Source organism: Phoenix dactylifera, chromosome 2 (genome assembly GCF_009389715.1).
Source record: "Phoenix dactylifera cultivar Barhee BC4 chromosome 2, palm_55x_up_171113_PBpolish2nd_filt_p, whole genome shotgun sequence".
Lineage (NCBI taxonomy): Eukaryota > Viridiplantae > Streptophyta > Magnoliopsida > Arecales > Arecaceae > Phoenix > Phoenix dactylifera.
The window spans coordinates 14,104,026-14,119,203 of record NC_052393.1 but is presented as its reverse complement, the minus strand read 5'-3'; the positions used below and the strand labels follow the sequence as shown (position 1 = coordinate 14,119,203).

At 37.1% G+C, this 15,178-nt stretch overlaps 1 protein-coding gene across 2 annotated transcripts in view; it reads left to right on the top strand.

The window, feature by feature from the left end:
* Positions 1-15,178, top strand: part of LOC120109136 (mediator of RNA polymerase II transcription subunit 15a-like) — a 33,533-nt gene that overhangs the window by 11,381 nt on the left and 6,974 nt on the right. The window contains exons 3-4 of one of the 2 annotated variants that reach the window (XM_039122886.1): positions 2,179-2,317; positions 9,815-11,239. In XM_039122886.1, coding sequence (XP_038978814.1) covers positions 2,179-2,317; positions 9,815-11,239 — 1,564 coding nt within the window. The remainder of the gene's footprint in view (positions 1-2,178; positions 2,318-9,814; positions 11,240-15,178) is intronic. The other variant, XM_039122889.1, reaches the window with a different exon arrangement.

Sequence of the window (15,178 nt, the reverse complement as noted above, 5' to 3'; positions counted from 1 at the left end):
TTCAATCAAATCTAACTTCAATGGGAACTTAAAAAACATTCTCAAAGTAATTGTTTTTTTTTTAAAACCAATCATTTACTTCCCATGTCGTGCTCCTTTACTACTGCAATCTGCCACAAATTCACCATATATGGAGGACTGTTGTGAGGAGTCCTTGTAATTTTGGGAATTGTTGACGTTTGCTAGCTGTCTAACTAAAATCATGCGCTCCAATCCTAAATCAAATACAATTATTGATTGAGCTTGATGCGAATTTTGAGCTTTCTAAATTGATGGATCCCAACATGAATTCGAACTTGATTTTTCTTTATCAAGTTTGGATGTGGATACAGCATGGATCCAACTAGAGTTTGACCTGATTACAACCCTGCTAAAGAGAAATGGAGGGAGCAAGAGGGCTCTGTAGTTTGGAAGTTTCACCAATATCCACCTGTAAATTTGTCTCAACACCCAATCCAAAATATAGAAATATTTTAATTTTTTAAAAATATGATTTTTTTTTTTAATTTAACCTTTTCAAAATAATGTGATAGAGAGAGAGGAAATTGGAACAGTCTAACCACTGTGAGATATTGGAGGTGATTGGGGGGCACATCTCATGATGAGGGTGGTTGGCAGACCTTGTGTATGTAATACATGTACTGGAAATCACTTGAAATCGGGTAGGGGGGGAGCATGGCCCCCCTCTGATTGGCTCTCCCCATGTTCTGTGGTGATGGGGCTTCTGATATTGAGGATCACAGACCAGTCTCAATGCAGGACTTCTCTGATTGCAGATCGCCAATTGGTTTTCTTTTTTGATCGATTTATCAATGGTGGTGAGTTGCCTATTGGAAGCATGGCCTATGATCTGATATTCGGTATTTATCATTTATTTTTTGTTTATCCTTACAATCGTCCGTGCTGATCTTTCATGTTTCATTTATGCTTTAATCTACACTGAATGTTAAGTGATGCGTTACATGTTACTATCATTCATGATCCATACCATTGTTCAAACCTCGAGTGTTAAATGATCTGTTGTGTTGCATATGTTTGGTTTTAGAACTTATATTTAGTTAAGTTTACTCGAAATCTTCTCCTTAATTTAGTGTTTGTGGGTTGATCATTGAATCCAGTCCTTCAACCACTAATGAAATATATTATTTTTCATCAACAAGTTGTGCATAGAAGTACCACCTATTTACATTTCCAAATGAATCCGTTGGCACAACCCATCTGTTAGAATCTGGTGAAGTGATTGTTTTGAATGTGAGTTTATCAATCGAGGTTGAGTAATCAATTTGATTGAATCATTGAATACTTGATAAAAAATCAAGTGCTGCATATTTTATGCTATCTACCTCTCAAAAACTAAACCATCCGATTATTATATTTTATCAATCTAGTCATAGCTTTTCATCTATTAATAGAAGCATCAAAGAACTTGGAATTAAGATCATCACGCTGAAACCATTGCATTGCCTTTTTACCCTTAATTGACTCTCTTCTGTTCAAGAATAGGGTTTATGAGTTTCTCTGGAAGTTGTGCCTGAATATCTACAACTGCAACCTTGGTGTGATCATTATAAGAGGCAGGAAAATCAGTTTTCTTTTCCTGTCCAGATTTTATGAGATCTCTTAGTAGCCTTCTACTTGCTTACAAACCAAACATTGGCTTACGTTTGGGACAAGAGTTGAGGGATGCTGTAAGCTTCCCAGAAGGGCAACATGGTCAGTGGTATCAGGCTGTGAAAGATATCTACCATGGAATTTGGGAATAGATGCAATAGGTCATAATATTACGCACTGCTATCCAAGGTTCACCATCTTGGTACTAGACCCTGTACCGGTAATATATTGGTACATTTTTTATATGCTTGGTAAGAGGGTTAGTTCAGCGTATCGGCACTGAGTATGCTTCCCATAAAATGTAACAGTGCAATACCGGTATGGTATGGTACACTCAATTTGCACCGGTACTAACTAGAATGGCGTACTATGCTGCTATCAAGTCTACAAAAAATTCTGCTAGAGACATGAGCATCCTGGGTCGAAGTCCATTTATTGCCGATTTACATTCCAGTGTCTTCATTCATGCCCAACACATGCTTATTCCTACCTTTCCCCCCCTTTTTCCTGTTAATATGAGCTAAAAACTTCCATGGTAAGCAACTTTTCCTATTTTGTATATTTCAGGATGATTATCTGAGGAGAATTTCTGCAAAATTGCTTACAATGGAAACAAGAGCTCAAAATGGTGCTGGAATTAATTCTTCACCATCAGTCCTTGCTACTGAGAGCCAAAATTTAGCTGATCCAGGAATTGGCACAAAAGGTATTAGTTTTTCTAACATGAAGCATAATATATCTTTCGGTTTTTTGATTTATATTTTTTGACAAAAGAGAAAGACTTATTCTAGTTCAAAGATTATGGAAAAAAGCTTCTTTTGCCTTTTCATATATATAGTCTTCTTATTTTGATCCAGTATAATCTTAAAGCAGGTAAGGCCCATTAAACTTCTCTATTAGTGAATTCTTATTCCATGTTGCACGTTTGCCATTTCTTTCCATACATGTTTATCTGCTTGTCTGGTTATGCTGTCTGGGACATTTGGGTTAACTTGAGATAATATGGTTTCATGCTTTTCTCCAAACTATTAACACATAGACACATGTTTTTTTGGTTTCCATGTCTTTTTTTCGTTTTAAGCTTTCTTTTCTTTGTATCATTATACCATTAGATTAACAAGGATTGAAAAGCCAAGTGTTTGGCCTTGTATTGGCCAGTATTTACTGTATTTATCTGGCCAATATGCCCCTGCATATGTTGAACTGGGTTTGTGGCTTTGTGCCACTCCTTTTGGTCCATATCAGGGCATATTGGTTCTGAACTGGCCCTGAACCTCGCCAAACCAAGCAGTAAGATACTGCTTGGGATGAACTTTTAAAGGTTCTTTGCTTGAAAATATTCAAAAAATTGTACAGACTGCTATAATGATTATATGTCTAATTAAGTTTGAATAAGGATGCTTAATTAAATTTTAGACTTGTTTAATTTTTCATTAATTAGGCATATATTAAGATACTGAAAGCTTAATTGTCAAAGTTAACATAAAATCATTTTCTTAATTTAAATCTGTTTGATCATCTGAAAAGGAGCTACGAAAAAATTTAGAAATTTGTTTAAGGAAAAAAAAATAAATTTTCTTAATTGTTTATGTTGGTATTGCATATTAGGGTTCCCTGGGGGCTGGGGCTGTCCTGCATCAGTGCTGGTCATTAAAAAGACATTCGATGTACCAAATAGAATATGATGACAAGTTATTGAATCTGAAAATTAAAATATGAAACTGATGGATTCAGAAAATTAATTCAAAACATAACATATATGCAAGATGAAACATATAACTGCTGTCATGCATGCAAGATGCTGAAACAAACATCGGTCTGTAGTCTCTAAGAACAAAAAAAAGAAAAAAAAACTAATTGTTGAGAACAGAGATAATGAGAGTTACTAAATTCTTTGAGTCATAGGAGATGGGATATATATCTTGCGCAGTTTATTTGCTGCAGTCGCAATTAGGAATTTGCCTTGTTCGTTTTCCTCCATGCTGGACTATAGATTGTCAATGAATCCAAGATGTTTGTGAACAGATAGCAAAATTGATGCTCAAGATACCTTTGCAATTTAGGATTAGGGTTTGGAAGTAGGAAAAAACCAACAAGTGGATTACAGCTCTGATTATCTTCATATCTGAAGGCCTAACATAAAGTTAGCAAAAAAGAACTGACAGCAGATCTTGTGGTGTGTTAAGGGACACAAAGAATATGGGACTTATTTAGAAGATTGCTGGGCTGTGAAGACTTGTGTCGGGGATTAGAAAAGCTGTTGCATGGCTGAAATCATGCTGGGTGAGATAACCTGTCAGCAGTCCAGTTTGATCCTTTAGGAAGGCCTAACATAAAGTTAGCAAAAAAGAACTGACAGCAGATCTTGTGGTGTGTTAAGGGACACAAAGAATATGGGACTTATTTAGAAGATTGCTGGGCTGTGAAGACTTGTGTCGGGGATTAGAAAAGCTGTTGCATGGCTGAAATCATGCTGGGTGAGATAACCTGTCAGCAGTCCAGTTTGATCCTTTAGGAAGGCCTGTTTGATGGCTGCTAACAGCACCTATATTAGGTGGTGCTAGACTGCAGTATAGGACCCATGCACGCGTGTTTAGTCTATCTTTTGTTGTGCATTGGAGAGATCTTGTGTACTTGTACAGGGTTAAGAAACCCAAACAAAACCTCGGTCGTTACAAATAGTATTAAAGCGGACTCGGCTCATTGCTTATGTGTGACTAGTGGATCTCACAGGTTGATCATGATGTTTGTGATTGGATTTGGACCATTGTCCTGACAAGAATGCTAGGCTTTACTCTAAGGGAGTAAGTGAAGACCCATACAGGCGCATGTTTAGTCCCACATTATTCATGCATTGGGGAGATATTGGGTATTTATACAGGGCCAAGGAACCTAAACAAAACCATTCAGCTAGTCTTTTCAGGTGAGGTCCTAGGTTGTTACATGCAAAATGAAAGAATAGTAGAAAAGAAAAAAATAGAAAACAAGATGCAAAGAAAGAGTGAAGAAACTTATGGAATAAAGAAACGTACCTGACTGAAACTGGTTTGATTCTCACTTCCGAGGGCCTTGGATCTGATTTTCCATAAAACCCTAATAGGAGAAGCCTTAAATAGCCATGTGCTTAGTGTTCTTGTTCTTGCTACAATGATATGAACTATATTCTGCACCTATTTTTATTCGTAAGACACCGTCTTGCCTCTACAATTATGCATGTGACTAAACTAATCACTTAAATTCAATCTTTTTCACACTAGACTGAGTAGAACATGGACTAAAGGGACTAAAACAAAAGATAAAATTATAAGTAAGACTCAAAAACCTAACAAGCTCCAATGGTTCGAATGATGCTTGATGATAAGGTTCACAATACCAATCTGTACTTGTACTAGTACCATTCTAGGACCATGTTAGTATAGGTCAGCTTATGGTATGAATACTCGGTAACCCTCTTGTCTCCAAATTCATGGTGCCACATGATCGAAGTCAATCCAAATACTCGGAAAACTTCTTGAGTGTTGTGTATAAATGCAAAATACTCAATCCATCAAACATTTTTATTTTCATATGATTAATGGACTCTTAGATTATTAGATATATAAATAAATATTCTTTTACTTATTTGCATGTACTCTTGTATTCTATTATTGTTAAGCAGTCTATGTAAATAAATAAATAAATCTTTAAAAACATGAAGACATGATGCTTCTGTGGAATGACATCAGTTATCATACAATTTGCTTTCTTTTTATTATGTGCACTTATCTTAGGAAAATTTATTGATATTAGTTTTTTCTTGATACAAATTGATCAACTTGATTGGTACCAACTTCTTGTACCACTTCAAAAACCTCAGCAAATATAGAGAAGGATGCACTTAATGTTACCTTATTACTTACAAAAATGGAGCATTAAGAAAATAATTCATACAAAAATGTAAATAATGAATTTGGAGGCCAAAATTAGTTGTACAGGTGCATAATGTCCATGTGAATGTGTATCGGTTAATGCCTTATGTTGATGTACTACATGTTATGGTATATATTAGCCGAACCATCGAAATTGGACGGTTTGGTCCATACTGAACCATCCCGAATTGGACGATTCGGTCTATACAAAATCGAACTAGTCAAGAATCAGGATGGTTCAGATAGTCAGAAAGGTTTCTGCAAAAGTGGCCTTAAGGCATGTCGAGTTTGTGTATTATAAATTTAACGAGGCTTGCGATGTCCCTTAAATAACCTCCAAGCCTCCCTGACCCCTTTGATTGTTCGACATCTCTCTCTTCCTTCCTCGTTCCTCCCCCTATCCCCTTGGGTCCTCCATAATTAGAGTTTTGAAGCTCCATGTTACCCAACCGTAGGCTCCATCGGTGATAGTGACACTGCGCTCTCCTCAATCGTTGTTGAAGGTGACTTCGATCCCCTCGATCGTGACCAAACTTAGCTACTGCTCTCTTTGTTCCCCCCTCCCTCTTTCTCCTTCTTCCCTCTCTCCCCGTCGCTCATTCACCCCTTCTTCTCTCCCCACCCCCTAGTTATCCTAAGATTAGCGTTAAGGTTAGGGCTTTTCTCTCCTTCTCTCTCTTCCTCCCTCTTCTTCTCCCTGTCTTCCTCTACATGGACCCCTCTCTCTCCCTCTCCCTCCCTCCTCTCTCTCTCTTCCTTGTTTTCTTCCCTCTCCGTACTTGAGTGTGCTCTTAATCGGAGTGGTACGCATGTGTACTGTACCGAACTGTCGCCGGCCAGTATGAGCCTTGGTACCGGTCTGGCAGACCTTGGCATGTGCAATACCCACCTTTGGTTTATAGATTGTACATGTTAGGTAGTTGATATTTCAAACATTGCATACTAACTAGTGGATACACTTTTAATGTGTTATAGTGGATTGCGACATAGGTCCAGATACCACTACTAGTTAAGTTATCTTTAGGATTGGATAAGTGATGTAGCACATGGTGCTGCAAAATAAAGGAAAAAAATTAGCGGACTCGTGAATGAATAATAAAATTAGTATGAAATTTGCAAAATAGCCCACTAAATTTGGATATTTGCTTCTTGAGCTTTCTTGTATGATCATCTTATGCTGTAGAATAAAATGAGATAGTGTAATGGTGACGTGAAAGCTAAATAATAGATGAATATATCTAAAAGTATAAGAGCATAAACATGAGGGCAGAAAAAATAGATGTGTTGCAAGTGTCCTTGCCAAGGTTTGGTGAACAGGTATCGTGAACCGTATTGGTGAACTATCGGTATGGTATAGTATGGGCTGTGCCATGTTGAAGTGTACTGAAATAGGGAGAGGGAGGGGCAGAGAGAGAAGGGAGGAGAGAGAGGGGGAGAAGGAGAGGGCAGGAGGGACTATAACTAAGGTTTGCCGTCTCGGTACCGGACCCTGTACTGGTGCCACACTAATATAGTATCGATATAATATTGTACATATTTTTTTGGCGTACCGAGTGTCGGTACGCCACCGATATCGGTACCGGTATGGTACAGTACGTTCGGTACCGTCCGGTTTGGTACGGTACGACATACCATGATTATAACCCTAAACCTAATAGAGTGAGAGAGAGAGAGAGGGAGCAGAGGGACTTACCAGTGACGGCCGACATTGTCAGCGAGTGGCATCCGACAGCATAGGTACCTTCAAAGGCAGTCCGAGGAGCGAGTGGATAAGAAAGGGCCTCGAAGGCTCTCAAACCATAGAATGGGTGGGGTGGAAGGCATTTTATATATGAACTAACTTGAGCAGCTGTACCGTCCTAAGCTAGCATCGCTATGGCTCCGTACGAGCAGTTCGACTCGGTTTAGCATTCACTAATCCTTGCTAACAAACATGTTATAAAGAGCCACTCACAATATATCTTCGTAACTTTGAACTTAATGCAGGAATATGAGCTAAAACATATGCATCATGGGTTACTACGATGAACTTGAGATCTGCTCATGACCAAATATATCTTAAGGGGCATATATGATGGTGACGATATATATTGAAGCAAAATGCATTTAATTGTATATGTAGTAGTAGTATCTCTTATGCAGGTTTTCAAGTAATCAACTTTGTAAGCCTAAAGCAAAAATCCAAAGGAGGAGATAGATGGAGAATTTGGCAATAGACTTGTTTGTTGCCCCTTTGATGCTCGAGACACATGGAATCAAATGGTCATGATAAAATCATTCCATACATTCTAAACCGTTGACTTAACTTTGGTATTATCTCCCATCTCCAATGATCTTTGTATATAATTTTTTGAAAATATAATTCCCTAATGAATCAAATATTGGATGAGGGTTCTATCATTTATACCTTCAATTAAGGTAATTTATTTGAAAGGCCACTTAGGTGAAGCAACTGTACTTATTGTAGTTTACTAATTCAAAAGTTTGGTTTAGGAAACTCTCGCTATCATAAGTAAGGATTAAAGTTAGTGTTCACATCATAGTCCAATGTTCGGCGAGCCAATATTGGATGTCGTACCAGCTAGCTATTGGTTTGATATGGTACTGGTATGTGCTATATCGAGCCAAGGTGTAAGAAGCATTGGGAGAATTGGAGGAGAGAGGGAGAAACCTGACCCTAGCCCTACGAGGAGGAGAATTAGGGGAGAGATAGAGAAGACAAAGGGGAGAAAGGGGGTGAGGGGGAAAGGGTGGGTGAGGGAGGAGACTGAGGGAGGGAGAGAGAGGTGTACCCGTTCGAATGCCTGGATGGGGATGGCATTGGCATTGGTCTTATTCAGGGTTGATGGCGTTGGCATCGATTGAGGGCATCAGCATCGATGTCAGTCTTGATGTCGATTGAGGGAATGGTGTCAACTAGGGTTCGACAGGGGTGAGAGATCTGAACATAGTCAAGTGTTCAAAGTTGGGGGGTTTTAAGTTATAACAAGCTAAACCATCATGATTGTTTGAGCCATGTCGATTCCTGGCCAGTTTGGTTTGGTATACCTTGAGCATGAATCGTCCAGTTTGGGGTGGTTCAACATATGCTGCATTATAACTTAAAAGTACATATGAATTGTACCATGCCAACAGGTTATTTATAAGATGTGAGGATGTGTACTTCCATTATTCATGCTAGCTCATATTTCTGCATCAAGATGATGCATTTTGATACAACCATATATATAGTGGTAAAATATCTATTTTTTTTCAAAATTTATCGGCATAACCTTTAGAGTAGGCATGTTAATAACAAACTATCATTATTTATGTTGGATCCAAGGCATGGAATTAACAAAGCTCATCCTATAGAAGTTTCTTGCATTAGCAGTTTATGAGGCTCCCACAACAGCACCTTAGCAGTATGTGTATCACAACTACATTGTGTTTTAATGAGTAACAATATTTCATATCTCTTATCAGAGTTTTGGAGCTCTGTTATATTGTTTGTGTCTAAACATATTTCTATAATGTTAGTTATATGTTGGATTGCTTGAAGCTATGAAATACACATGCTCTATATTAGTTAAAATAGATTCACATTAATTGGTCTTGTGCAAATAAATTTAAACTATAGTTGTTACAGCATTTCTCTGCACTAATTAAAGTCTATTATATTAGATTGATGGTTTTTAAGAAAATTAACTTGGTGCATTTTGGCACGCTAACTTTGTCTTTCTATGTTGGAGTATGCTAAGTAATGATTGGCTTCAGCATGATTTGTATGTTGTGCAGGTACATGATTGCCACAATTATGATGCAAAATACTTCAATCCTGGATCATAAGACACTTCTGGATTTAGTTTCATCCTAGCTTATGAACTTAGGTGATAAAATTGTTGCCTACTTGTTGTGTTAGATGGATGGAAATTAAAAGCAAATGCAGTTTATTGTTACCTTATCATGATTTTTTTGGCATGAAATATCTTATTAATCTTGATGTAGTACATGAATTATATGCCTCATTAATCTTGTTGTATTTTTAAATTACTGAATTTGATAAAACATTGAATTTTTAATTAGAATGGTCTTGCTGAAACAGTTTGTACTGTGACCTTAATAAATGGGCCATAAACATAGCTTGAACAAATAATAACAGTAAAACTTTACCATGCGATGCTCTTCACCTCATATTTTTCTTTCGACATATTATCTCATGCAACCATAATGAAAAATTTTGGACTTAGGCTTTTAACAGGATATGTTCTTACTCCATATCTACGATATATCTATTTAACTGACAACTCTTTCAGAGTCTTCTCCAACCGCATCGCTTGGTATACAGTCACAAGTTAGCTATGAAGGGCAATCATTAGCTATGTCTCATGTGAATCAGTCTCCAGTGCTGCCACCACTCTTGCCCCAGAATCATCAGCACAAAGCCACATTAGCCACTACACAGGGGTCTGCCAGTCTTTCTCATACGATGTCATCTGTTTCAGGATTCAGCCGGTCCACTGTGGCTAATGCTGATCAGACCTCTCATTTCCAGAGCATATCAAGCGTATCACAGAACTTTGTTAGTAGTTCTGCAGGGCAAGGTTTAACACCAGAAAGATATGCCAATGGACAAAGGCAGAATTGGGGTAGGCAACAACAACCACAGGCATTCATTTCCCAACAACATCAACAGCAATCACAAAACACATTTGTTTACCAACATGAGCTTCAGCAGCAAATTCTGAAACAGAATGTTTCTCATCCTTCACTCTTGCAAGCACAGATCCAACAGCAGCATCTGCAGCAGCAGCAGCAGAATTTTTTGCATCTTAACCAAGTGAAATCTTCTCAGCAACCTTCAATGCAAATGACATCCAGTCTTCAATCAGGCCAGTCCATGGTCCATCAGATGCGGCCTACAGTTACACAGTCAGCTTCACAACCCAACCTTCAGAAAAATCAAATCCAACAGTGTGTACCATCTTCACTTAAGCAACATCCACAGTTAGTTGCAAGACAGAAGAAGCAGGCACAACCTATTATACACCAACAATCATCTTCACTTCAGCAGGAGTGTACTTCTGTTCCTCAACAATCTATCTTGTCGTCATCACAGAAGCTAATGGGTCAGCACTCAAGTATCTCAGATATGCAACATTCCAAGCTACTTGGACAACAAAATAGTGCCTTGAACATGAAGCAGCAGCAGAAAAGACTACCAGGCCAGAAAACTAGTTTGATAAGCATGCAGCAAGCACAACCAGAGTCGAGTCAACGGATTATATCTTTACATCAGCAGCAGCAATTAAGGTCGCAAAGTAACATTTCCGGACTGAAGCCGCAACTGCAACCACATCAACAGCAACAGCGGCAGTTGATATTTGGATCCCATTCTAGTGCCTCAAACATGCAGCCAAATGAATGCACAGTGCCTTCCTCACAACAAACAAAGGCTGTAACACAGCAACGAATCCAGCAGCCAACTGTTACATTCTTACAATCACAAGGTCGGCTGTCCCAATACCAGTCATCTCAACAACAACTGATGCCTCAGGTTCAGTCTCAGCCTCCACGATTGCATCAACAGTTGGCTATGCATCAGCAGCCAAATTTGTTACAACAAGAGATGCAACAAAGGCCTCAATCTTCAGGCGCACTGCTTCAACCTCAAAATTTGATTGAAGAGCAGAGACCATATATTCAGTCACAAAGAGGGCTTCCAGAGGCAACATCTAATAGTAAGTGGGGGAATAAATAGTTTTGTTTAAAACTTTAAATGATGTCCTAGATGCCCTTTATGTTTTTACAACCCTTCCCACTGTTTATTCTGCTTTCTACTCTTTATTTATCCCCTTTATTGATATTGTTCATTTCTTATGAATCTTGCGACCCTTTCCGCAGTTTATTATGCTTTCTACTCCTTTTCTATCCCCTTTATTGATATTGTTCGTTTTTTATGAATCACACTGGTTCTTCCTTTCTCATGTCAAATGGCTTCTGGAATTTACCTGCTCTGTGTTGTTTTTCCTTTTTCCCAGATTCACTGCATAAGGTTGTGATGAGTTTCAGAGTTTTTGAAACAGGCTATGGTGAATTATCATGTCAATTGCTTATTATATCTTTGCTTTATGCATTAGAAGTTCTGTTGCTACAACATCTTTATAATTTAGATACATCATTTCTTCTTTTCCATGGTAGGAATTGTATATTTATTTGATGTCTCAACCTATTTGAATCCATTTCTTTTGTTTGTTTCTACCTACTTTGGATGTTTATACACGAGCTTACACATTGGAAAATTATCCCTCCTGCTCTGTCATCCCATGTGCTTTTGGGATTGGCTTTTTAATTGACGCTCTCTCTCTCATAACTCTCCATTAAAAAAAAATATTTTACAGTTTTCTGTACCTTTAAGCATTTATGTTGCTCCTTTGCTTGCTTAAACTCTAAGATTATTTGCGTAATTATGCCTAAAGTATAATTAACAGATTGGCCTTAAAGTATTTACTGATAACAGATCTTTTGATGTATTCCAACATAATCTGATAAGGCATTGTCACCTGAGTTAACGGATAAGTTGCTGTGCATTTCACCTCTTTTTTTCCAACTAATATATTAAATTTGTTTGATGGAGACACTTACCTGGAAACCCATAGGGGCTTTTTGGTTGACTGGTTTTATTTAAAAGAGGTACACAATAAGCTCAAAATGATTGATTTTTTTATAAAGATGGCAGTTTGGTTGGTTTCCATAACACCTTTTTTGTCAAAATTAATAGGGTGAAAAATGAATTTTATGAAAAACAAGTCTCCCATTGCTTTTCCTAAAGCTATGTTACAAAGAATTATGTTTTATGGTATATATTTTAGTAAAACTCGCAAGGAACCAAACAGCCCCTTAATATTTTGGACAATTTTGTGTTTTTTATTATCTTTCAGATAAAATCTTCACAATTCACATTGTGTATTACCTTTCAACCTTTAGCATGCTTTTTTTTCCAACCACTAGTCCTATCAAGAGAAGTTCATAGTGAGTCTTAAATCTAACTATTAAACTGTAAGCTCTTGTGAATTCAAATTAACTGATACTTTATTTTTAATAATTAACCAAAGTTATTGCTATTTCTACTTTGGATGCTTTGTCAAGTATTCAAGTTTGTTCCCATTTATTTGGTGGAAGTTATTCTGAATTATCATTCCTGGTACATCTGATGTCCAATATCCTCAACAGTTCTAGATAAGATATTATCACATGAGAGGAATCTCTACAAGTCAAATAACTTAGGGAAACTCTGTTATCCTTTTCTTTTCTCAGGTCTGATCTTTGGACTTTCTAAACTCTTGCTGTTACTCCTGATAACATTATGAACCACCTACTTCAAATACTATTGGTCCTATTCCTCGTTAAAAGTCTTTCCTGTTTCGAATCTTCTTTCCCTTTGCTGCAACACCTTTTTTAAAATATTGAAAAATGTGTGATTTATCTTTAGTTGCGTGGAGTTGAAACTATTGCATTTCTCGAAACATTGCCAAAAGTGAGGAAGCGTCTGTTTGTAAAATTCTTAGGTATTGGATGTCATCCAGGTCTTGTTTTAGATTTTGAATATGATTTTCATCAATACTGAATCTTGATAATTTTTTATTGGTCAATAATTGAATTTCATTTGAATGAGGCTCAAGAGAAGTGTGAAGAATACACAATGAGGAGTCCATCTCTTCGTGCGGGCATCATAGGTGAGGAAGGAGGGATCTGGGGGGTGATTTCACCCTTTACAATATATGATTTTTATAGAATGATTAATATATGATGCTTTGCTCCCTAAATTCTAAATTGTCTTGTTGATCAAATATGGCTTAGGTTTTTGGATAAGATTGCCTGCTTAGTATTGTGGCAACATTTTGTCGTTCCATTCAAGGATGTAAGGTGGCTTTTTTATAATGAACAACAGGAACTTTGCTATCCAATCATCAACATCCAGTCCCATGTGGTTATGTTCATCTAAATTTACTACAATACCAGAATATCCTAGATCATCCATGCCACTTCCTTTTTAGTGCACATTTCTTTCCCAAATTGGTATGTTTTAACTAGAATTATAGATCTAAGTAGAATCTAGAAAGAACAACGAAGAATCGGTGAAAGAGGAAGGAAATGAATGGTAGGAGGAACTAAAAGAAGAAGAGAAGAAAAATAAAAGGAGTACTACTACTAGTGGTCTTCTTAGTAGCTTAGGTACGTATGGCTTGTCTTTAATTTCTTTGATTTACTCTCTATCTATTGTCTTCGTTATATATATATATATATATATATATATATATATATATATATATAATGAGAGACTTTGGATATATAAGTTTTTATTTTTATTTTGCAGAGAATACTTATAAATTATAACAACTGAAAATGGAGATACATAAATCGCCTTCTTCAAACACCTCTAAGGCTAGGAACTAGCAAGAAAAGGCCTTCAAATTGCATGTTGGGCCCATTCCGAATATGTAATGAATGTCATTAATTGCTGGATACGGCTACTAAATGTGTCGAGTACTTATGTATTCTATTTTGTAAAAATAAAAGGGCTCCATGTGCTTATGGATAGACCTGGGAATAATTCCTCGATACCTCAAGGGATGATAAGCAGGTTTTTTTTCCTCCTTTTCGATGGATGTTGATGTTTCACTAATGGATAGTTAATTTCAGATTCCCATGTTGATGTCATTGTTTGAGATTTATTATGGCCCATGAAGTTGAATGATGACTGAATGATAGAGTTTGTGGATTTTGATCTTATTGTATGAAGTGTAAGCTATTTTTGTGATAACCCTTTATAATCTATGAGTGCTTTATTTATGTACATGTAAATAATTATTTTATATAGTGAGCTTAGCTATATCATATTTTATTTATCTTTTAAATTGCCTGATTAATATGTATATATTGTGCCATATCATATCATATATCCATGCCGTAAAGCTGGGGAGGATTTTCTGAATTGGAATGTCATCAAAAGTATGATAAAAATTTTCTATCTGATGTGTCATTTGTGCTAACTTACTCTTGAAAATGTGTCTTTTCTAAATTCATCATTTTTTATGATTAACATGGGTTTGTTGTTGCCCCCTTCAATAAAATACTGGCTCTACCAGTTGTCCTAGCCTTGGAGAAGTCCTAGGGTTGGATGGCTCATTATAAAATTTTTCATATAGTGAGGTAAACTAGTTCTCACTAAACATATCTTTATTTCACCATGTGCAGCTCAAGGTTTTTTAAGTCGATGTACAGATTTGTATTGGTTACTGGCTGGTACGGGATGACTGCATTGAATTATGTTATGGGTTGTATATGTACTAAGCAAGAATAAGCAGAAGGTGTGAAAACACCTTCAAACTCGTCCTTAGTGGTGTCAAGTGGTGCGTGGTTCATTAGAAGTTGGTTTATAGCAGTTTAAGGTGGTTTAGGTCCATTGATCTAGGGATCAGTCCTAAGGGGGTGCGAGGTGCCGGATTCTTGTGACAGTATGAGCCACTGCAGGATGTAACATGGTATTTTAGTCATTAGGATTCATCAATCACTTACTACCTGCAGACTATATTATGTGATAGTTTTCCATGGGCAATTCTGATGGTAGATGGTGGACCTACTTAGAAGTTTGTGAATTGCATCTAGACTTGAAACTT